Consider the following 22,411-nt stretch of genomic DNA (forward strand, 5'->3'; position numbering starts at 1 on the left):
CGGTCTTCATACGTGCCTATCTATATATATAATTCTTTGGCATGATTTTCATTGATTTCCACCACCGTACGTTCTTAATCATTTTGTCTCCCACTATGGAACCAGTCATTTCCATCCTAACCGAACCGAAATTGAGATCCAACTATTCACATTTCAGCCACTAAATTTTCTAATGTCCTACTGGAGCTCGTAAATATCCTAGTCCATTCAATTAAATCCTAGAAATTCTGATTATGATTACAATATATTCATGATACATGTGATTCATGTGAACACGAAGGTCATTATATGATTAAATGATAGAAATAAATAATGAATTGTGTTTAGTGATTTGTATATTATTTAGTGAAAATGCATGAGTTAATTAATATATAGATCGTACAAGTAACTTGTCAATTTGTTTTAATTTAAATATTTTAATTATGTTTGAATAAATGGATGGTAAGTTTCTGAATTCAATTAGGTGTTTACTCAAATAACATAACTTTTCACAATCAACAACACAATACCAAGTTAAACTTGCTTAATAAACTTACTATGGAAACAATATAGCTACCACAAACCGAAAGTTGTTACTCATCGATGATTATTTCTTTTCTTTGGAAGATTCGACTACCTCATTGGTTAAAAGCATCCTCCATGCACTAAAACTAAATTAGAAATACAAATTCGAGTAATAAAACCATAAAAAAACTAAACATATAACGCACCTCGCATTCACTCGACTCCTTAAGGCTCTACGAACTGATTTTTCCATAGCTCAAAATCCACTCGTTTGAATTCAATTTTCTTAATAGGTATACACTATAAGAACCTTAAACTATTCAAAACTCACGTAAAATTCAAAACCTAACGTTATCTTCCCCCTTGATTACCCGAGCACTCAACAATGGGAATTCGCCCAATGTTCTAACTTGATATTTGATTAATCCAACCTATTCTAAACTTATTCTCATAAAAAATTAAACCCAAAACAACAAGAAACAAATGAATCAAAGCCCTTTTCTTCCAAAATGAAAATCTCACAAAAATAGAGGAAAATGTAAAATAAATTGAAAATCATACTAAATGATCAAAAATCATAATTCGAGAGAAACATTTATCAATGCAAAAATTTTGATAGGGGAATAAAAGAGTGTTGAAAAAGAAGAAAACCTTTCCCTCTCTTTTATTCATAAAAATGGGTATTTTTCTTAGATACCCTTGGTAGAATTATCACATAAAGACCTCTTTTGTTTAAAATCATATTTTTTGAAAATCTCACATTGACTCCACTAATTTTACTAACTTCACAATATAGCCCTTAAGCCTCAATTACTAACTCTACTGATTTAATCTCTCCCTAATTCTAATTAAGCCTAATTTCCCACTAATAATTTCTAACTATATTGCCGTAACCATTCCAAGAATAACTTGATTTAAGAATTCGACCCAAAATCAAATTTTTTGAGCCAACGAAAAATGGGTCATTACATTTATTTAGCTACAAAATAAATTATAAATTCGTGAGTACTTGAGTTAGTGTTTTTTAGTTTTGGTTACCTTAGAGAAATTAAACTTTACCCACTAAAAAGTTACAGTTTTCATTCTATGTTCGGTTCAAATTAAGAGCCCATTCTCTTAGAAATTGAGTGTTCAATGATAGCAGAGAAGATCATTTGATTGAAAGTTAAGAACCAGCAAGTCTCACAGCTAGTCCAAAAACTCATATGCTAAGTTTGGTAAAATTTATTGTCATAGACAATACAACAAAGGTTTGATTTTATAAAAAAATTTAAATTTTCGTTGTGCAACAAAACTATTTTTATAAATAAAATTTCCAACAATAACTTGCTTTAATACATTCTCATTTTTTCTCAATGAACCAAATTCACCACATATATATAATTGGCCCTTAGAACGTAATGCCAAGATTCACCACTGAAACTAATACATATTAGATACTTTCATTGAATGGAATGCATGTATTTTTTTCTCAATCAAATTCTGGTATTAGTATTTTTATTTTAAAAAAGTCGTGGGTTTAGTCCTTATACTTTTAATTGGTTTCGTCCTTGTACTACTCAAAATTTAAAATTTCACTTATCGCCAAACAATAATTGTTAAATTCATTAAGTTCTATTTTCAAAATTTGATGCAGCAAACATATTATCATATATGTAATGTAATTTCAACTTATTATTCACTAAAAATCCAGTTAATGGATTAATGATTGTTATTTACGCCAGACTGAATTTCAAAAATAAAAAATTACAAGGACTTAAAATGATTCAATTACAGAATATGGACTAAATTTACAACCATACACAAAGTATAACACTAGTAATAGAATTTAACCCAGCAGATCTAACTGCTATTATTCGGGTCAAGACTAAAATTTTAAATTTCAAAAAGTGAAGGGACTAAGATTAATCAAATTAAAGCATAGGGCTAAATCAATAATTTTGTAAAGTACAGGGACTAATAACAAAATTTAGCCTTTTTCACAAATAGTCAAATGCTGTTTCCTTTTCTTAACAAATGCCTTTAGTCATTGGTCTGTGGAATGACCTTATTTGTTTGTGTCAAATTTTGAAGTAAAAATTTGAAGTTTCAAATATTCTCTAAGTTTCTATATAGTTTGTGCATTAGAATTCAGTCTTCTACTTCTATTTTCAGAATTTAAGCCCTCTACTTTTCAAATTTAAAAATTCAGGTCCAATTATTGTCATTGTTAAATTTTTTTTATTAAATTTACTAGAGTGGTATTTTGATTTGACATTTTTAACTTTTTGAAATAATTAATAACATTATAAAAATATAGAGATCAAATTATGTTAGAAATTAAAGTATAGCGATTAAATTATAAATTTAGGAATAATAGAATAGCCAAAATTGAAGTTTAACCATTAATCTATAATACGAAAGAAAGAAAAAAACATCACAGCATGAGATGCCACGTGTCAATAGACTTTTGTTTTATATATAGTTTATAGATGGCCAAATGCTACTATTAAAATCTTTCTTAACGTTATCATTTTTTCCTTTGTTAGTATTTTTTTTAACTCTACAAAAAGAATTAAATGAATAACATATATCTATTTTGATTTTTTTTTAAAATTTTAAAAATTATTTAAAAACACATGGTAGTAATTTACAATTGCTTGGGGAGTTTTTTTTTAACTTTACTAGTGGATCAAATAATTTTTCGTTTTAGTCTTCAACAGATTGTAAAATGATAGCAAGTCTTTCTGTTTTTAGTTTAATAGTGTCATTTACCACAGAAACTTATGAAGATAATGTAAAGTTGTTGAAGCTAAGACTAAAGAGAAGGAAAAGGTTAGCGGTTCACACGAAGTTATACAAAGAAAGAGCCACTTATGGAAGAGTTTAAGCTAAATTTTTGGCGTTACAGTTAGAAGTCTGTCTTAATGGTGAAGGAAAAAGGTTTATATAGGTAAGGTTGGTCACCCCTTTCTATATAGCCTTGACATGTTTTCGTACAAGTCTTATATTGGTTTGCTCTATAAGGGACATGACAACCTTCTAGCTCTGTGACGATGAGATTAATGTATCTGGTGATCATATTGCGATTAGACTTCCATGGCCTTAATGAATCTCCACATTCCATTCACTCAGTAGGGAGGTTGAATACCTGTTTAAGTGAGGTAGATTGAAGGTACTCTATGTGTAATACTCGTTACCCGGTCCAATCATTGAACCCGAGTAATAGGATGCTATAAACAAATACAGAATAATTACATACCATTCATATTTCGAAATCTCAATAAAATATCATTTCACAACATATGATCATGAATACATGCAATTTAGTCGATTTCAGGTTTAAATCGAGCTTGCGAAAGCTTTAAAGTAACTCGGAATCAATCAGGATCAATTTGAAACAAATATAGAAAGTTGAGAAAAAATTGTAAATAGGGGTCACACAGTCGTGTCCCTAAAAGTGTGAAAGGTTGAGGATGTGTGGGGATGAGACACACGGCCGTGTGGGCAAGCCTTGTAACAGCCTAATGCTGTGTGGAGTTGGAGTCACACAATCGTGCGAACAAACCATGTAACTCACTGATGTCGTGTAGGTTAAAAATGCAATTATTCAAAAGATGTCACACGACCGTATCGTCGGGCCATGTACCAGATTGTGGTCATGTGCACCAATTATCACTCAAAACATACAGACGGCATGACCATGCCATACGCTCGTGTATGACACACGATTGTGTATGAAACCGTGTATACTGGAGAAACCTTTCAAAACAAGCTTCTAGTCCTAGTCCACTTGAGCCACAAGCAAGCACTATACCATTTTTCAACCAATTCAAAAGCATCACAATCATGTCAAAAACATCACTTGTAACAATCGTCCTAAGTGTCTAACCAATATGCCACAATTGACACTTCAAAACAACAATTCAAAATCAACCAAATTATTACATTCAACCCATTTCAACATGCCTTCAAAGGCACCTCAATACAATCGACAAATTTTCTTCTATTTAGCCATTCAAGAAACCTCAATTCAACCTTATAAGCATGCACTCTTCCAACCTATTGCATAGCACATTATCTAATCAATTTTTAAGTGTAAGTACCAAACCATTCAACAAGATGACATTGCCATCACATACATATATACATATGCATGATTCTCAAAATGCTAACAAAACTCAAGATAGAACATTGTATAACCAAATGACACCTTAGGTCATGCCATGACCAAAATAAAAACATCACCAACACTTGAGTCCGGGATTGCCACTAAATGTTGAAGTTGACGATCAAATCGAAAAGTACCTAGCTTGCGCACGGAAAACAAAATTGTACGCTAAGTATAACTAGTTGTATTTCTATAATCCGAACATTAATATAACATAAGTCATCTAAAATGCCTAAGTTAAAAATAAAAAATGATATGAAATTAACATGTCAATTATGCCAATTCACACGTTCTTTGTTCAAATTTAACACATTTTACGAATATTAAGACATGATAAATCCACTTCATATATCATTTGATATCTCAATTCATATGGTGGCACATTCCAACTCAATTTCCAAATTCATGAATTTAATGAACATAACTATCAATGTTCCAAATCATCTCACAATTGAATATTTCATTTCACATTTCACTGCCATTTCTTAACCATTTGTCAATTCAATATAAAACATTACATCTCATATAGATTCTTCAATCTCATGCATTGGAGGACTTGTTCATCAACATCAATTCAATTATGAATATTTCGTTGTTACCATTTATCCCCTATTAACACGACTCAGACTTAGACAGATACACAGATCCAACCAACACAGCAATTTGGAACCCAGTGCCTCATTGGATAAATCTGAAGCATAGTTGTGCCCAACACTTATCATTAAATTTGACACCCAGTGTCTTATCGGTATAACCGAAGCAATTTGGCACCTAGTGCCTCATCGGCTCATAGTCGAAGTAACCCTGAACTTTTCCTATCCTATAACATGCCAACTATATCCGACCCTACCCGAACAGTTAATAAGGTATTTATATCACCAATATTTATTAACCAATGTCTCAAATCATAATGTAATATCATAATCAAATCACTAGTTTAAGCATATGATAGCATAATTCATCTCAATATGAATACAATTCCACATCTATAACAATATACAGTACTATCACCTTTATTCAATTTAGTCCTTGTAATTATCAATCAATTCAAACAATTCATATTATCAATACAACTCACCTCATGATCGTACCATGCAAAACAATCCAATATACAACAATTCAAATGTAGTTTGGATTATAAAAACACAAACCGTAAACTCCGAGCTATTCGTCGACAACTTTGTCTTTTCCTCTCTTTTTCGAGAAATTCGGGTCGATATTAGCTACGGATTTATACAAACTTATAAAATTAACAATACACAAATAATTTCACATTCAATTGGTAATTTATGCAACTTTTTTATTTTATTCAATTTAGCCCCTAAAATCGAGATTAACATAACTTTCAAAGTTAGCCTCCAATTTTTATGCACTTTAGTCCTAATTGAACCCCGTATTTTTCATTTCTACCACAAATTTCAAAATTTGTGCAATTTAGTCCCTACTGAACAAAATCATTAATTGAATTTACAATTTAGACCTTTTTCAATTTCAATATTAAAATATATCAATTTGACACCTAAAACTTCAACTATTCAACAATGGTAACATCCTTAATCTTTAACAGTACTGAAAAATATGACATGGGTCAGCTAACTTAACCTCCTAGGATTCCGAAATTATAAAAAATACAAGGACTAAATTACACTAACCAATTTTTGAATTGAAGTTGAAAACCCCGAAGCCAAACGTCCTCTTCTCCCTTTTAGGTTTTGGTTTCTTTTGCATGCAAAGATGGAAGAAAATGTTTTGTGTTTCTTTCCACCAACTAAGTTTATTCTTATTTTTTTATTTAATAATTTTATAACATTTTCAACATTTAAAACCCATGTTATCGTCCACTCTTATTAACACACTGGTTTAATTACTTCATAAGTCGCTTAGTCTTATTCTAATTAAGATTCCTTAGAAATTGAACTTTAAACACTTTTATGATTTAGTCCCTGTACCCTAATTAAGCACTAATTTGACAAAATTACCTATCTAAAATTCAAATAACTTCTAATATAACTCTATAAATATTTTAATAATAATATTTACAAGTCTGATTTATGAAAATGGGGTCTCAATACCACACTTTTCGACACAATTGACTTTCAGGTCATTACACCATGTATCATGCACACCATACACTAACGAGGTCCGTAATCAACGAGGTATAAATGGTGGATAAGGTGATCTCAACCATGGCTAGCGAGAGATCCTCCTTGACATGGTACGCGTACGATGGAAGGAAAGTAAAAGAGAAAGATTGAATAAGTTAACCATTAAATTGAATAGTAAAGAATTCGATGCGTGTTAAACAAAATCTCTTATTTGAGTCTTGTAGATAAAGAAAATATCAGTAAGAGAACTTTACTTTTCATTTCATTTCATTTCATAATGGCCCAATATGAATCGATTCTAAATTTAATCGAAACTTGATATCCAAATATCTAAAAAAAGAACAAGAGATGGGGTTGTACAACAAAAAGGAGAGTTGATCATAGAAACCAGATATTGAGGATTTCAGTTTGACCAGCCAAGAACATGTGTCCAAATGCGACCAAATCTGCATACTGATTAAAGCCCACGCACCACTATTTCCCATTCAAAGCTTTCTTCATTGTGGAAAAGAAAGGATATAAGGAGTTTCATACGTGGAACCATATCCACCATAGATCTTCAACTATTGCAAACAAATATATCTCCCAAATGCTACCAAATTCATAATAATTATCACCAAGCAACTCCTGCACCGTTGATTAGACTTGTCCATGCAACAAAATCCCAGTTTTAATTTTAGGATAAATTGCACTACTAGTAACTCAATTATTAGTGAATTTCCTTTTTAATTATCTAATTGCAAAAAGTTACAATTTAATCATTCAATTATTCGTATTTTTTGTCACTCAACTATTCAATTTTGTCTTTTTTTAATCACTCAATTATCTTGAATTTTTAGTTGTTTCTATTTTTACGTTAGATAGCTGGTAATAAAAAAGAAGAAAATAAAATTGAATAATTGAGTGACTATTTTGTAATTTTTATAGTTGGATGACAAAAAAAATTTACTAATAGTCGGTGATCATTTTATATCATAATTAAATGATTAAAAAATAAATTTACGAATAGGCAAATGATTACTAAACGAATTTACCTTTTGATTTAAATAAAAGTCCAAAAATTTTAAATTAAAGAAATATTTTAATTTGGATTAAATTCGAATTCATATATCATAATATATTTTATAAGAAATATTGAGAACAATGTTTTATTCGCATGTATTGAAATAAATGTTTTATGTTGTTACATCATTATTTAATAATTTCGTCCATTAAATGCTCCATGTAAATATGTTAATACTTTTACATTTGAAAATATAAAAATTAGAGGATTAGTTCTATATTTTTTTAAAGAAATAATTTCTTCAAAGTATAAATATAATTAATTAAGTATTAAGTACATCTTCTAACAACTATAAAATAGAATTAAATCAATGCAACATAAAGATGGATAGAAAATCGAAAATGATATGGACTAAAATCGACGCAGCGCAATCATGTATGATGAGATTGAAGACTTATATGAGTACAATTGCGCACGATGAGACTCGAATCTGGACGCTCTGAACTCAAGATCTCAACTTTTACCTATGATATCAAGGCTTTATTGGTGGGACGAACATTATTATACACCCTCAAACTATGACATAAATTTTAATTTGGTCATCGAACTTTAAATTTTAAAACATTCTAACTAATCTTAAAGCATCCTTATCATATCGATGAGATCGATCCTTTCATTAATTTGAGTATTAAGTATCATCTAAAATATGACGTGAAGTGTAACTAAAATGATTAAATTAATGATGATTGAGTCTTGGCTCAGTTGGTATCGGTATTCTTATCAATGTAAGGAGAATGTGGGTTCGAGTGTGTTAAAACGTATTATCCTCTTATTTTAGAGTTAGGGGAGGGGCTATAGGTAATTCTAGGCAGTTCTAGGCATTGTATCGAAAAACAAAGACTAAGAAATAAATAAAAAGTGGAATTAATTTAAAATTAAATTAATAATTTTTGTTTACTATGGGAATTATATTATCTCGTATAAAAGTTGTAATTCAGAAACTTTTTGCATTGTTTTAAGGATCGACTCCATTGAGATATCGATCTAAAATACAAGTTTAAACTTATTGATTTATAAATTAGTTGAATCGTTTATTTTTATTTTTATAATTTATTCAATTAAATCCAACTATTTAATTTAACTGATCGGACCAAAAATTGATGATTTATCAGTTTCTGAAAATCTTGACTTTTTTTGGGGTTAATAATTTGACCATTGAAAAAGTAAGTAGGTGGGTGGGTAAAAACAAGAAGAGAGACACATGCACAACCTGAAAGACTAATAAAAACCATAAAAACAAATAAGAAAAGAAGAGATGGTACAAACAAAAAGCAGTATACAGAGAAAGAAAAGAGAGGAAGGGTCATGTCACAGCAACCCAACATGCCCCAAAAATCTCTGATATGTCTCAGTAATTATAGGAAAAAGCAAACAGCTACCCATTGCTATTTAATAGAAAGAGAAAATGTAGAAAGAATGCAGTCAAAATTCCATAAATGGTCCTTCTACTATACATTTTTAATTTTTTAGACCTCCTTTTATATTTTGATGTTTTTGAAAAGGTATATTTTTCAGTCTAGAAATTTATTTTGTAATTAATTTGACATTGTTTCTTTAGAGTTTATAAATGTAAATACAATTATAAATACACGTAGGAGCACCTACAAAATAAAATCAAACTAATGTAAAACACAAACGGATTAAAAAATCAAAATATAATCGAACAAAATTCATACGTGGCAATTGCGTAAAGTGAGACTAAAGACCCCACACATAGTAGTCTTGGATATTCAAAAACTCAAGGTTCCTACCTTTATCGATAATGCTAAGGCCTCGTTGGCTTAATGTTTTCTCTTTTTTTATCTTATATACATACAAAAATTAATTCAATTTTTAAATTATGATACACCTACGATGTGAGTTAAAAATTTATATAATAAATTTATAAAAGAGACTAAAAAACGGAATGTGACTTTAATTGAAGTGATGAAATTGAGATAGTAAAAAATACAATGCATTCTGTTCAAATCTCATGATTTTTACTATTTGTTTATATTTTTCTAGATTTAACAAAACATAAAAAAGATATAAATATACTTGATAATTTTAGAATTGAATTGAAGACCCGATTAATGGATCGGATCCAATTGATAGATAAGATTAACTTCATCAAGCTCTTAATAATAGTAAGTATAAATACAAAAATATCTCAAAATAATAATAAAAAAATACTCATTTCCATCCGAGTTTGAGCGTCTAGGGGAGCAAGTAGTAGACCTTTATTTGGTCAACTCCCTTTGGACTTAGTATATGCATGTATGGCGTGGGTATGTCCCTAGCGTGTGTGTATGAGTATTAACCCTCTAATTTTACAATACCAAAAATTAAAGAGACTAAACTCTCCAAATTACAAATACAAAGGACCTTTTTGTAGAACTAGAATCCACTCGAGTTCAATCCTCTAAGGAACCAAGTGGTAGACCTTTATTTAACCAGCTTCCTCTCGATGTAACGTGTGAATACATGGTGTGGGTATGTTTTTACCGTATGTATATAAGTACTAATATTCTAATAAGGGACTAAATTCTCCAAATCAAGAAATAAGAAGGACCCCTTTGTAGAATTTAACCAAAGAAACCCCCTTCTTCACCACCCTAAAAAAACTCACTCATTGCAAAATTGCCTGCTTGCTTTCTCCCCGTCCCCTTAGCCTTTGCTCATGGGGGACTTTCCCTCATAAACCCCTTTGTTTCTTTCTTTCTCTCTCATCCCTATTTTACCTTATAGCTTCCCTAGTTTTCTTGTTTTTACTCTACATTCATCACCCATCATCATCATCAGCCTCTTTATATGCACCTTTTCATTCCCCCCCCCCCTGGTTTTTTTCCGGCCAAACTTATAGCCCCCATCAAACGCACAACACCCACACACTGTTTCAGTATTTACATATTTATATTATATATATATATATTCCCAACGCCATAAAAAGGAGTTGCAGTAAAAAGGGTTTGCAGGAAAGTAATCAAAAAAATAAAGAAAAAAAATAAATATAAGGGTTTGACTGAAGAAACCGAGGCCACCCACGCTCGTCTAGTACTAGTATCACACACCCTATACCCAATCTTCTTTTTTTAAGTTCTAATTTATTATTTATTTATTTTATTAAACTCCCAAGACAAAAAGAATAAGAATAATAGGCAAAATTCTTCATCCCAAGATCTTCTTCCTCATAGTCAGAGTCAGACACCCCTTCTTTCTCCATCTTTTTCCATCTCTTCTTTTCGCTATATTTTTAATTATTATATTTTTTCATTATTCAGTTTTTATCAAATTTAAAATCGAATTATTACAAAAATAAATAAAATATATTTAAATATATAAAATTTAATACACAATAATAACATATTACTAAAAGAGTTGATTTAATATGCCATCATTCGAAAAATCAGTGAATGAAATATAAACCCAATTTAATTATTTTTCGCTATAATAAAGTTTCATTACTTTTACACCTTTTAACAAAGCCTAAATGAAGCTGCAGCTAGTAACACAATATAGTATTTTTCTATGAAATTCAAGCAAGACCTGTTCCCCAAAAGCTTCTCTCCCTCACCATCGAAAGTTGTGAAGTAAGAAAGGTCTTCCTTTTGCGAGATCCAATCCCACCATTAACATACTGGTAAAAAGATATCAACTACCCCCCATTTTCATCATCTTCTTCCTCAAAAACCCTAAAATATTTTTACAGTTCTATTTAAATCCTTCATATAGTCCACAAAAATGGATTCTTTTGGTTCTATGCAAGTAAATATTTGATATAAATTCTGGGTTTTTTGCCGAGAAAATATTTTCTCAAGATTTCCATAAATAAGCTTCGTTTTATACACGTAAAGTTGTAAAAAATAAAATCCGTCAACTTTCCTTTTTTTGTTTGATATATTGTGTTTTTTTCTTAAAGATTGTGAAAAAAAAGTTAATGTTTTGTTTTTGTGGATGATTTTATTATGGTTTTGCAGAGAAAAAAGTGGAATATGGCTTCATCGTCTTCATCGTCGTCGAATTCTCCGTGTGCGGCTTGTAAGTTTTTAAGGCGGAAATGTCAGCCGGAGTGTGTTTTCGCGCCGTATTTTCCGCCAGACCAGCCACAAAAGTTCGTGAATGTTCACAAGGTGTTCGGTGCTAGCAACGTTACGAAGCTACTCAACGAGCTGCACCCGTCGCAACGGGAGGACGCGGTTAATTCGCTGGCGTATGAGGCGGATATGCGGCTGAGAGACCCCGTTTACGGTTGCGTTGGGGTTATATCCCTCCTCCAGCACCAACTCCGGCAACTGCAAATGGATCTCAGCTGTGCTAAGTCCGAACTGTCAAAGTACCAGAGCTTGGGTATAACGGGACACGCTGGTCTTATAGCGGCAGCAGCGGCTGCTACGGCTACGACCCATCAGAACTTAGGGATCAATCTGATCGGTAGCGGCGGCGGTGGTGGAGGAGGAGGACGGGAACATCATTTCCACCGCCATCAATTCTTCCCCAGGGATCATCACCATCACCATCAACAACAGATGTTAATGAGCTTCGATGCTGGCAGTAACTGTGACACAAATCTCCTCGCCATGAACGTCTCTTCAGGGATCGGTCAACTCAGTCAGTTCCAATCACCTCGTGCAGCGGCCGGTGATGACCGCCGTACCATTCACCCCTCTTAGGGTTAGGGTTTCATTACTCCTAAATCATCATAGCCACTCACAGGTACACTTGGTCCTTCTCTTCTATTATTATTATTATTATTTGGTCCGTTATTTACGATAATCACTTTGTACTTCCATTTTCGATTCTATTTACATTTTATTATTATAATAATAAAAGGGTATTGAAAACCATGGCTATTGATTCACTGTCACAATCACAAACTAGGGTTCATATCCAATTTTGCTTTCTGGGGAAATACAAAATGTTAAAATTAGGGTTTTTAATAGAAATCTTTAAATTTAGCAATCTCTATTTTTTAAAAAATTTCCATAAATTTTCTTTTTTATTATCATCTAAACACCAATTATTTTCAAAACTTTGAAAATCACATATGATCTTAAATTTTCAGAATTATTTCCAAAATATGATTTAATTTAATTTTAGATTCTTTGAATAGGAGCATTAAATAGCATAAGACTTGCATTCTAGTTTACATCTAATTTTTCTTTTCTTTTTTCTCATAGGGAAATCAAGCAAAATTACAATTTTTAGGGGTTTTTTTTTGTCATACTAAACCCTAATGCATAAAATAATAAGTAATTACCTATAATTTGATGAAACTAATGTACTAAATAAAACCTATTACTTTGGACCAACAATTTAAGTTTATTTTTAAAGAAATAATAATTTAATTAACTTAACAACTTCGTTAACAAAGGCACACACTCTTTAAGTTGCTATATAAAATAATATTTTTAGCCTATTTATTAGAATATAAATAAATAGCCTTAAATAGAACACTTAAAACATGGGGTTACCTAAAAATCCCTTCTTCTTTCAAGGGAAACTTAAAAACATTCCTGACCAGGTCACTGTGAAACCCTAGTTTTAAATTTTACCATAAATAAAAACAAAGGTTGATTATAAGTGGAAATTATTTTGCCAATTTTCAAAGTCTTGATTCGTTAGTCGAATTAAGTGTACCATAACAAAATCTAAAATAAAATAGTCACAAAGGAGGGTGAGACACAGTTCCCATTGTTGTTGACCAAACAGCCTACTAAAAATTATATATGGAAAAGGCAAATGGGCATAAAAGATGAAGTATAATTGAAGCAGAAGCTGCTGCACAGTGATGACTTGATCATGCATGCAGAATTATTGATTTTTGTGTTTATACTCCTTCATCATACTTAATATTTATATATTCGGATTATTCGGGTTTAAGTTAATTAGGGTTTTGAATCTTTTATATCTTGGATCATTTTAAGTTCATTCCAGTTATTTCTATTGTCTCACCCAATAATCTCGTCTTAGTGGGAGAATATTTCTTTAATCAATAAACTTGTTGCTTGTAATGCAGGTCAGGGTGTTGAATTTCAACCAAAGATTCAGCGTTGAGAGACTGCCGTTTTATTTTAATTATTATTAAAATTATTAATAATAATTAAAATAGGGTTTCCTCTCTCTCTTCTGTTTTGCTTTTGGTAGACATAAATATATATTATTAAAATAGACTTTTTTTTTCTTCTTAATTTAGCTTTAAATTTTAATTTATCATCATCATCATAATGTTATATATATATTTGAGCTGCTAAAAATTGTACCCCAATAACACCATTGGGGCTTTTGCCTCTTAAAATGTGCCAATTGCCTTCTATTCCTTTTATTTTGTTTTCTTTCTTTTGAACTTTTTCTCTTTAAATTGTTCATTCTCTTGTTTTGTTGGCGTGTATATATATATATATGTATTATTTTAGCTTTGTTATTTAGGTTCATAGAGTTTAAAAAGCACTGAAAATTAAATTATGAGGTATTCATGATACGTGAATTTGATATAAAAATTAAATATAATTTTGATTGAAATGAGAAAATTGAGGGAATGAATATTATGGCATTTTAGATTTTATATAAATATATAAAATTATAAAAAAATATCAGATAAGAACAATAGATTTTTAGTAATTTAAGAATTGAGTTGGATGTAACTCCCTTTCAAAAATGGCCGCTCTAGAAATTGTAAGATTAAAAATTACATTTTAATTTCGATTTTTTTTACTTATATTGAATTTGATATATTTATACCACTTATAACGTTGCTAATTGAGTTAATGTCATAAATTAATCAAACACCAATTCAATTAAAAAATTAAAATCATTTAAAAAATATATATATTATAAGAATATTTATATTTTTCTATAATTTTTTGTAAAAATACCTTAAAATAATTCTCAAATAGATAAGGATTAAATTAAAAGATTCTAGGCTAAATTAGGGTTATATGCCAAAAATTAAAAATATTTAGTCAAATAGGTTGATTTTGGAGAGAGTACGTGAAAGCACGTCCAACTGAGCACGCTTTTTACACGATTAGCAGGAAAACGCGTCCACCCTTCTTTAGCCGAGGAGAGGGAAAGGAAATTAGACGTGCTTTCACACATTCTCTCCAAAATCGATTTATTTCCTTAAATTTAAAATAAATCGACATATATAAGTTTAATTCACCCAAAATTCTATATATACATTTTCTTTCACATGATCTATAACATCCTAAATATAAACATGATTGAATCTTCACCAATACTTATGTATCAAACTAGGTTATATATAATAAACTACAACATATTGTAACTACATTCTAATTTAGTCCATAAATAGTTTAGTTTTGGGTCAAATTGAAAACATGATAATAATGAATTAATATATATATATATATATGCTAAACAGAAGCCAACAGTTTAGAACATGAACTAGAGAGAGAAAGGGGAAAAAACCCTTAATAAACACTTACTGTCAATGCATTGAATGAAAAAGCCATCATTGCAAAAGTACGTCATCATTATAATGCATGCAAATGCAAAGAGCAGTGTGCTTGTTTTTTGTTTTTTATTTTATATTTTTTATTTTTTACATTAATGAATATGGCATTGGCCTGCCATTTGCGTTGGCATTGGCATAGGCATAGGCATAATGGATATTTCAAAATTATTTATTTATTGCTTTGGATTTAGGGATTGGAGTCTTAAATGCTCCAATTTTATTTTTCTTTTATTGTTACATATTTCTTTGTGTCAATGACAATTGACAATTGACAATTGACATTTCCTCTGCAACAGCATTTTTGTGAGCTTAAATTCCCACCCACCCTCCCGGTTTTGTCTTCCTTGTCTTATTCTCTTGTCTTTCTGTTTTCTTCTTCAAAATTACCTAACCTATCTATGCTATTTAATGCTAATATGTGAATTTGAATCTTAAAGTTATTAGTGTTGGGAAATTTTTCATCTCAATATAACTTTAATTCGAGTAAGATTAATCTGTAAAACGGACAAGAACACTTGTGATTATGTGAAAATACGTTCATGTTTTGGAAACGTCTGGTTTGATTATTGAAGGTTGGCTACTTGAACTCTAAACGACTTAAATTCAAAGGACTCGACCTAAAATACTTGATTGACAAATGTGAACGAACTGAACCTAAAACAACTTAACACCGTATTATTCAAATAATAATACAAAAGTGGGTTTTCGTTAAATAGTTGAGGTTGAAATTAATTAATTGTGCTTTGGACTAATAAGTGAAAATTGTTAAATTGAGTCGTTAAAAGTTGAAGCTTAGATTTTATAAAGGATAGAAATGGAGGGTTTTATAAAACAATTGTACCAAGGACCCCTTTTGCTAATAACCCAAAAGAGAAATGGCACTATTGTTTTTTTGACTCTCTTCTCTTCAACCATCACTAGAGAAAGGTAATAATCTTTTCGCTCAAAGTGTCGAAATTTAGTTTGCAATTAGATTACTTTGATACTTTACTAATCTTAAAATGTCATGTCAATGTTTAAAATTTGAAAATTAATTGATGATGTAAAATAATATCATAATATCACGTCATTATTCTTTTACAATATCTATGTTTATAGACTAAAATGAGAAAATCGATTAAATTTAAGTACTAAAGTAGACTAAAAATGTGCCAAAGTGAACTTAATTTCTAAGTTTAGGGGGCAAAAATTACATTAACCCCTGAATATAAAATACGAAAAGCATTATATCAAATCAAAAGAAGAAATGGAAGAGAAAAAATGTGTTACATAAATAATTCAACAGTGACTCTCTAAATCTCCAATGCCATTCATATATTCATAATATGATTATTTGAAAGCTTCAAAATTCAAGTTACTTTTCAAGTTTTGAAAGATAAAAAAGGAAAAGAAAAGAAAAGACTACAAAATAGAAAATCCTAAATTATTTACATGAAAAAGGATAATAAAGAGACATAGTTATTTTTTGAGTTAAATGACCATTTTACCCCTTGAATGGTTTAGAATTTGATGACTCGAAGCTTTTTGCTATGATGCACATATGTTTGTGTCACGATGCACCAAGGCTAACAATAAACATCCTTAACCATATTTGAGTGCTTATATCACGACACACCATGTCGTAGGTGTGTAGCATGGCCTCGTGTCTATTTCCTCTTCGGCTTCAATCCAATATACAAGAAAAGCATTGAATAAGTCCACAAAATTGTGGTTATTCCAAAAACATAAAATGCATGAAAGCACTAAAAACAAGGAAAATACTCTTTTCAAGATAAATTACTGAAAATCAAGGTAAAAGACTCTGAAAACATTTTACTTAAGAGGATGTCAAGTTAAGCTTGAAATGAAGGTAAAATTGATGCACTCCTAGAGAGTGATTAGAAAACCCTAAAGCTCTCCATAATCTAGTTGCGTTAACATAAAGGAGATAAAATTCATTTTTCAATATCAAGTTTCGAAGATCCCTAAAGCGAATCTCATTAACCTAAAATTAAGGCTCAAAGACCAATGGATCAAAATGTAACATCCTTAACACCCCTTGAGATGAGAAGAATATTATTTCAGGATTTGCACGTGTTTTAATCTTTGAAGTAAATAAAATAGGAATTGGTAGTGTTAGTAGAGAAGGTAGTTGGATACCATAAGAAATTAAAAGGACTTTTGAATTGAGAGAAATTAATTTGAGATATTGACTAAATCGCAACAGTGTGAAAAGTGTTGGGGCAAAAGTGTGAAAATTAAAAGTAAGAATGATTAAACTGAAGTAAATGGGGAAAGAGGAAGGATTAAAAGTGCAATTTAACCAAGAAAGTGTTATGAATTGTGGATGAAATTGAAATTAATCGTGGGCCACTAGATGTATATAATGATGTTTAGATATATTAGTTAAATATTATTAATAATTTAAAATGTTTAAATTCAATAGCTTTTTGTTATAGAAGAGTTTAAAAATCTCATTTATCATCATTCATCTTTATATCACCCTCCATCTCCTTTTTTAGTCATTTTTTATTTTGTTTCATTTTAGTAATTTCCACCAGTTACAACCACCTCAAGTTTAAAAACTTCAAATTCTTCCATGGATTCTTAGTGAAATTAATAGAGAAACCTTATAGCAAACTTAGTTTCTTATAAAGTTAACTAGTGTTCATATTTGGAGAGAGAGAAAAGTGAAGTTAGGAATTTGGGTAAAAGTTCAAGGTAAGGATGATAAGATTTCTTTAAGAAATCATGTTTATTTCATTAAAAGTACATGGAAATGATGTGTGATTATTGTTTTGATATTAAATCTCGTATATGTGCGATATGTTAATAAAGAGAAAGAGAAGAAAAGTGATCAACAATGTCTTGATAAGGGGAAAAAAGTAACAAAAGAGGGAATGAGGAAGTAAGCAATTCATCCAAGCATTTGATTGTAAGTACTACAAGAATTTTACTTTACCTAATAATACCTAAGTGAAAACTTGTTAAATTGGTTATGATAATACTTATGGGATTAATCTATATAAGAAAATTTTGATATTTATTATGGAATTTATTTAAAATTAAAGGGGATAAAAGGTGAATTTACATAACAAAGTGAATAGCTTATGTGTAGTGTATTTAAAGTAAAAAGGATTAAATTGCAAAGTGCATAAAAATTAGATAAGTGAAATAAAATAATTAGATATAGAACTTAAATGAAGTGACAAATAATAGTAAATTAAATTTCAAGTGATATTTTGATGATTGTTGACTTTTAAATGATAAATGACTAAATTGTAAAAAGTGTAAAGTTTGAATTACCTTTAATTGTTGAGTGAATATAAAGAAATTAATGTATAAAATGCTCATGTAGACAAAATGTGAACTTACATGCCATTAGAAAATTTGAATGCGCGTTAGTGATAGTAGCACTACGGTACAATTTAGAGATTTCGTACTTTGGTGCTAGTGTTAGTGGCACTTCGTTGTATTTCTTTAACTCTACACTTCGGTGTAAGATAGTGTATACACATTTGTGCTAATGATTCAGTAGTCATTCCTCATATCCTACATATTCTATTGAGTCTACAATTGGGCTAATAATTTAAATGGTAACTGGTCATATTAACGAAATTGGTAAGTGATTTATAGGATGCTAGTTTAAGAAGTCACCATGGTTACTTTCTATTAAATTTCATTGTATATTATTATTAATCATGTATTTAAATGTTAACATTGGGTGTTTTCAATGGTAAGTTTAATTCTTAATGTACTTACTAAGCTTTTGTGTAACACCCCATACCCCAATTTCATGCTAGTCTTTCGAAATGAAGAATTTACTTTTGACACTCATCGATACGACTGACACCCAGTGTCTCATCAGAAAAATCGAAATAATCCAATTGCGCTTAACGCTCATCAATTTAATTGGCACCTAGTGACTCATTCGGGTAAACCGAAACATTAATTGTACATTCATTAAGTAACAAATTTTTCCATAGAATTTTCAATTATATCCCAACAGCTAAAATTCATAACTCAATTAAACAAATCATCTCATAACATAATATTTTTCAATCCAATACAAGGTCAATTCCATATTTGCATCAAATATACTATTTTCCATCCTATACAGTTTAGTCCTTCATCACGAGAATCAACATTTCACAACAACTTAATTCCATCAATACTTTTTAAATTACTTTTACCATTGATCATACTAAGAAATGAAAGAACATAGAAACTTGAATGAATTAATTTATGAAGTTACAAACCTTAAGCTTCAAACTATGCATATACATTTAACAATGTAATATCATTATATACGTATCTATTTCAGAATCAAGTTCAACATCCACTAATTTTCATTCAATTCCATAGTAATTATTTTATACTATTAATCAATTGCTACTTATTCAATATCTATTTCACATATAGATATTTCATATTTTTCGGTTTAATCCTTTTGATGCCAAAAATATTATATAATAACAATTTAACTATAAAACAAAACAATATAATACAAATATATCATCAATTAATAAACTAAGTCCTATACGAACTTAATAAGAACAAATAGCAAGGATAGAAGCATTAGGGACTACTCTGAAATTTTTGTCATTTCCTCGATTTTCTTCAAATTGGTCCAATTTTCGAACAATCGAAGCTCAAAGCTTGAACGTTGGAAGCCCAAAGCTTGAACGTTGGAAGCCTTCATCTTCTTCCTTAGGTTCGGTTTTGGGAAAGAAAAGATGGAGAAAAATGATGTGTTTTCTTTCGTTTACTTTTAACTTTTATGTTATAAGATATTTTTAATACCTTTAATTATAATATAATATAATTTTAACATATAATTCATCCAAATCTATGCACTTACTGTCCAATAACTTTAAAAGTGGGCTTATTACCATTTAAAGCCTTAATTTTATACTATTTGTCCTTTTTAGCTAATAAAATTAATAATAGTTAACTTTCACCACTTTTACGATTTAGTCCTTATTCTTTAATTAACCACTAATTTGACTGCATTACCTATCCAAAATTCAATTAACTTATAAATGACTTTGTAAATATTTAATAATAATACTTAAGGGATCAATTTGTGAAAATGAGGTCCCGATACCTCATTTCCCAATACCACTGACTTTTAGTACGCACCACTTGTACATTGAATAACTAACCAATTAATAAAATATATCAAATCAAAATTCACAATAACACTATATCTATCTTGTAAATATTATTTAATAATATTTACAGACTTGATCATTAAATAATGGGATTTTGAAACCACATTTTTCGGCACAACTAAAAAGCGGGTCGTACAATTTATAAGCTTAACGGGTTATTTTTCAACGCGTAGGTAGAAACACTAGTTGAAGCTCTAAAGTGAATATACCATCACAACTCATCACATCTCAAAGATTGAAAGAGAGTATAGTTTTGATATTTTGGAAATAGATTATGACATGTACATAGGTTAAAACAAAGCATGTGCACAAGATTTCTAGTGTTGGATTATATGATGTTTTGATGGATATTTATGTTTTATAATGTTTAAAAGTGTTATGGAATGACTTATGATAGTTTAAACTTGGTTTTAGATGTTTCAGACATGGTTTGGGTAATCCGTCCTCAGTGTTGTGACATCAGAAATCAATGTTCCTTAAGCGTCGTGACATTACAGTGTTTTGCCCTCAATGTCACGACTCCCATTTCTCAGTGTTCGATATTGACATTTTTTTAACCCAAATAATCCCGAATGGTCCCCGTTTATAACTAAACTTTAAAGAAAGCCTAGAAATGAATTGAGTAGTTTCAAATGATTCTATTTATGTTTAAAAAAAAGAGTGGGTTAAAACTCTTGCTATACACTTGTCACACCTGGTTTCTCCTTAAGTCCTAAAATTAGAAATAATTTGAGGTTAAAAAAAGAGACAGTAAGTTGTCGACTTCTATTGAAAAATTAAGAAAATTTTAGTGGCTAATTTGGACATAGTTAAGTTCCAATTCTAATTTGGTTGGATGAAAACTAACTGGTTCTTTAGTGAGAGACAAAATGATAACCAATTGATGATTTTTATAAGGTTGATAATCATGCGTGGAGGGCTATAAATAGTTGAGAAGTGAATTCCCGGAGTGAATTATTCTAAATTCTGTTTAATTTTATTCTCTTCTTCATCTTTTTCTTTGGTTGCTCCGAATAATAGATAATTGCGGGAAGCTCAGCATGGAGCGATGATCATGAGGTTTGAGTCAAAAAAGTAGAGAATCCAATGAACTGTTGCCAGGTGAATGGAAGCTCCAGCATTCAGAAAAGCTGAGTTGTTGAGGCAAAAAAGCGTCAAGTGAGTTTCTTCACCCCATACATAGATGTGCATTAAATGTTATGTAAGTATAAGGATGAGTAAGTATATGAGTATCCGCAAGTGTGTCAGTATGTATAAAATGGTTGTGGTACAATATATAAATTTAACATACTCCATGTTATTATGTTTAAGTGATAATATGGTTGTGGCTGCGTGTATATAAATTGTGGAGTGTGGAGGGAAATTATTGACGGGATAGATGGAGTAGGATTCGACGTACGGAAGAATGAGCGAATGGATAGGGAAATAGAATTTTCGTTAGATTCCGTAACCCGATATTATTGGGTGCAAACCGTGATGTGCGAAGTTTTAGGCCTTGTAGAGGGGACACTATGGTGTTCGAGCATCAAGGTTAAAAGTAAGATGAAATGAATAAGCTGTAATAAGGAATAATGTGTAAGACCATAGCTTGACTATGGAAATATAGAGAGAGTTTGCCAGGACATTCAACATGAGGAATAATGTGTAAGACCATAGCTCGGCTATGGCAACATAAAGAGAGTCTATTAGGTCATTAACATGGGGAATAATGTCTAAGTCCATAACTCAACTATGGCAACATAGAAAGAGTCTGTCAAGACATTAAACATGAGACATGATGTGTAAAACCATAACTTGGCTATGGCAGCATATGGAGTTTACCGGGACAATAAGCACGGGGTAGTCTGCCAAGACGGTAAACATTGAATAGTCTGGGTTTTATAATATTGAATCCAAAAACATGGGGTAGTCCTTATTACTAAAATCAAAGACTCCAAAATTTCTCCATAATTATTTTTATATTTTTAAAAAATTTTAGTAATT

The 22,411-nt window shown here is 30.3% G+C and overlaps 1 protein-coding gene across 1 annotated transcript; it reads left to right on the plus strand.

Annotated features, from left to right (window-relative positions):
* Positions 1 to 11,177: 11,177 nt before the first annotated feature.
* LOC121223503 (protein ASYMMETRIC LEAVES 2) lies at positions 11,178 to 14,123 on the plus strand. Its single transcript, XM_041105068.1, has 3 exons — positions 11,178 to 11,441; positions 11,779 to 12,514; positions 13,818 to 14,123. The coding sequence occupies exon 2, from the start codon at positions 11,794 to 11,796 to the stop codon at positions 12,469 to 12,471; it is 678 nt and encodes a 225-aa protein (XP_040961002.1). The 5' UTR covers positions 11,178 to 11,441; positions 11,779 to 11,793; the 3' UTR covers positions 12,472 to 12,514; positions 13,818 to 14,123.
* The last annotated feature ends 8,288 nt before the right edge of the window (positions 14,124 to 22,411 follow it).

This window comes from Gossypium hirsutum, chromosome D11 (genome assembly GCF_007990345.1).
Source record: "Gossypium hirsutum isolate 1008001.06 chromosome D11, Gossypium_hirsutum_v2.1, whole genome shotgun sequence".
Taxonomy (NCBI): domain Eukaryota; kingdom Viridiplantae; phylum Streptophyta; class Magnoliopsida; order Malvales; family Malvaceae; genus Gossypium; species Gossypium hirsutum.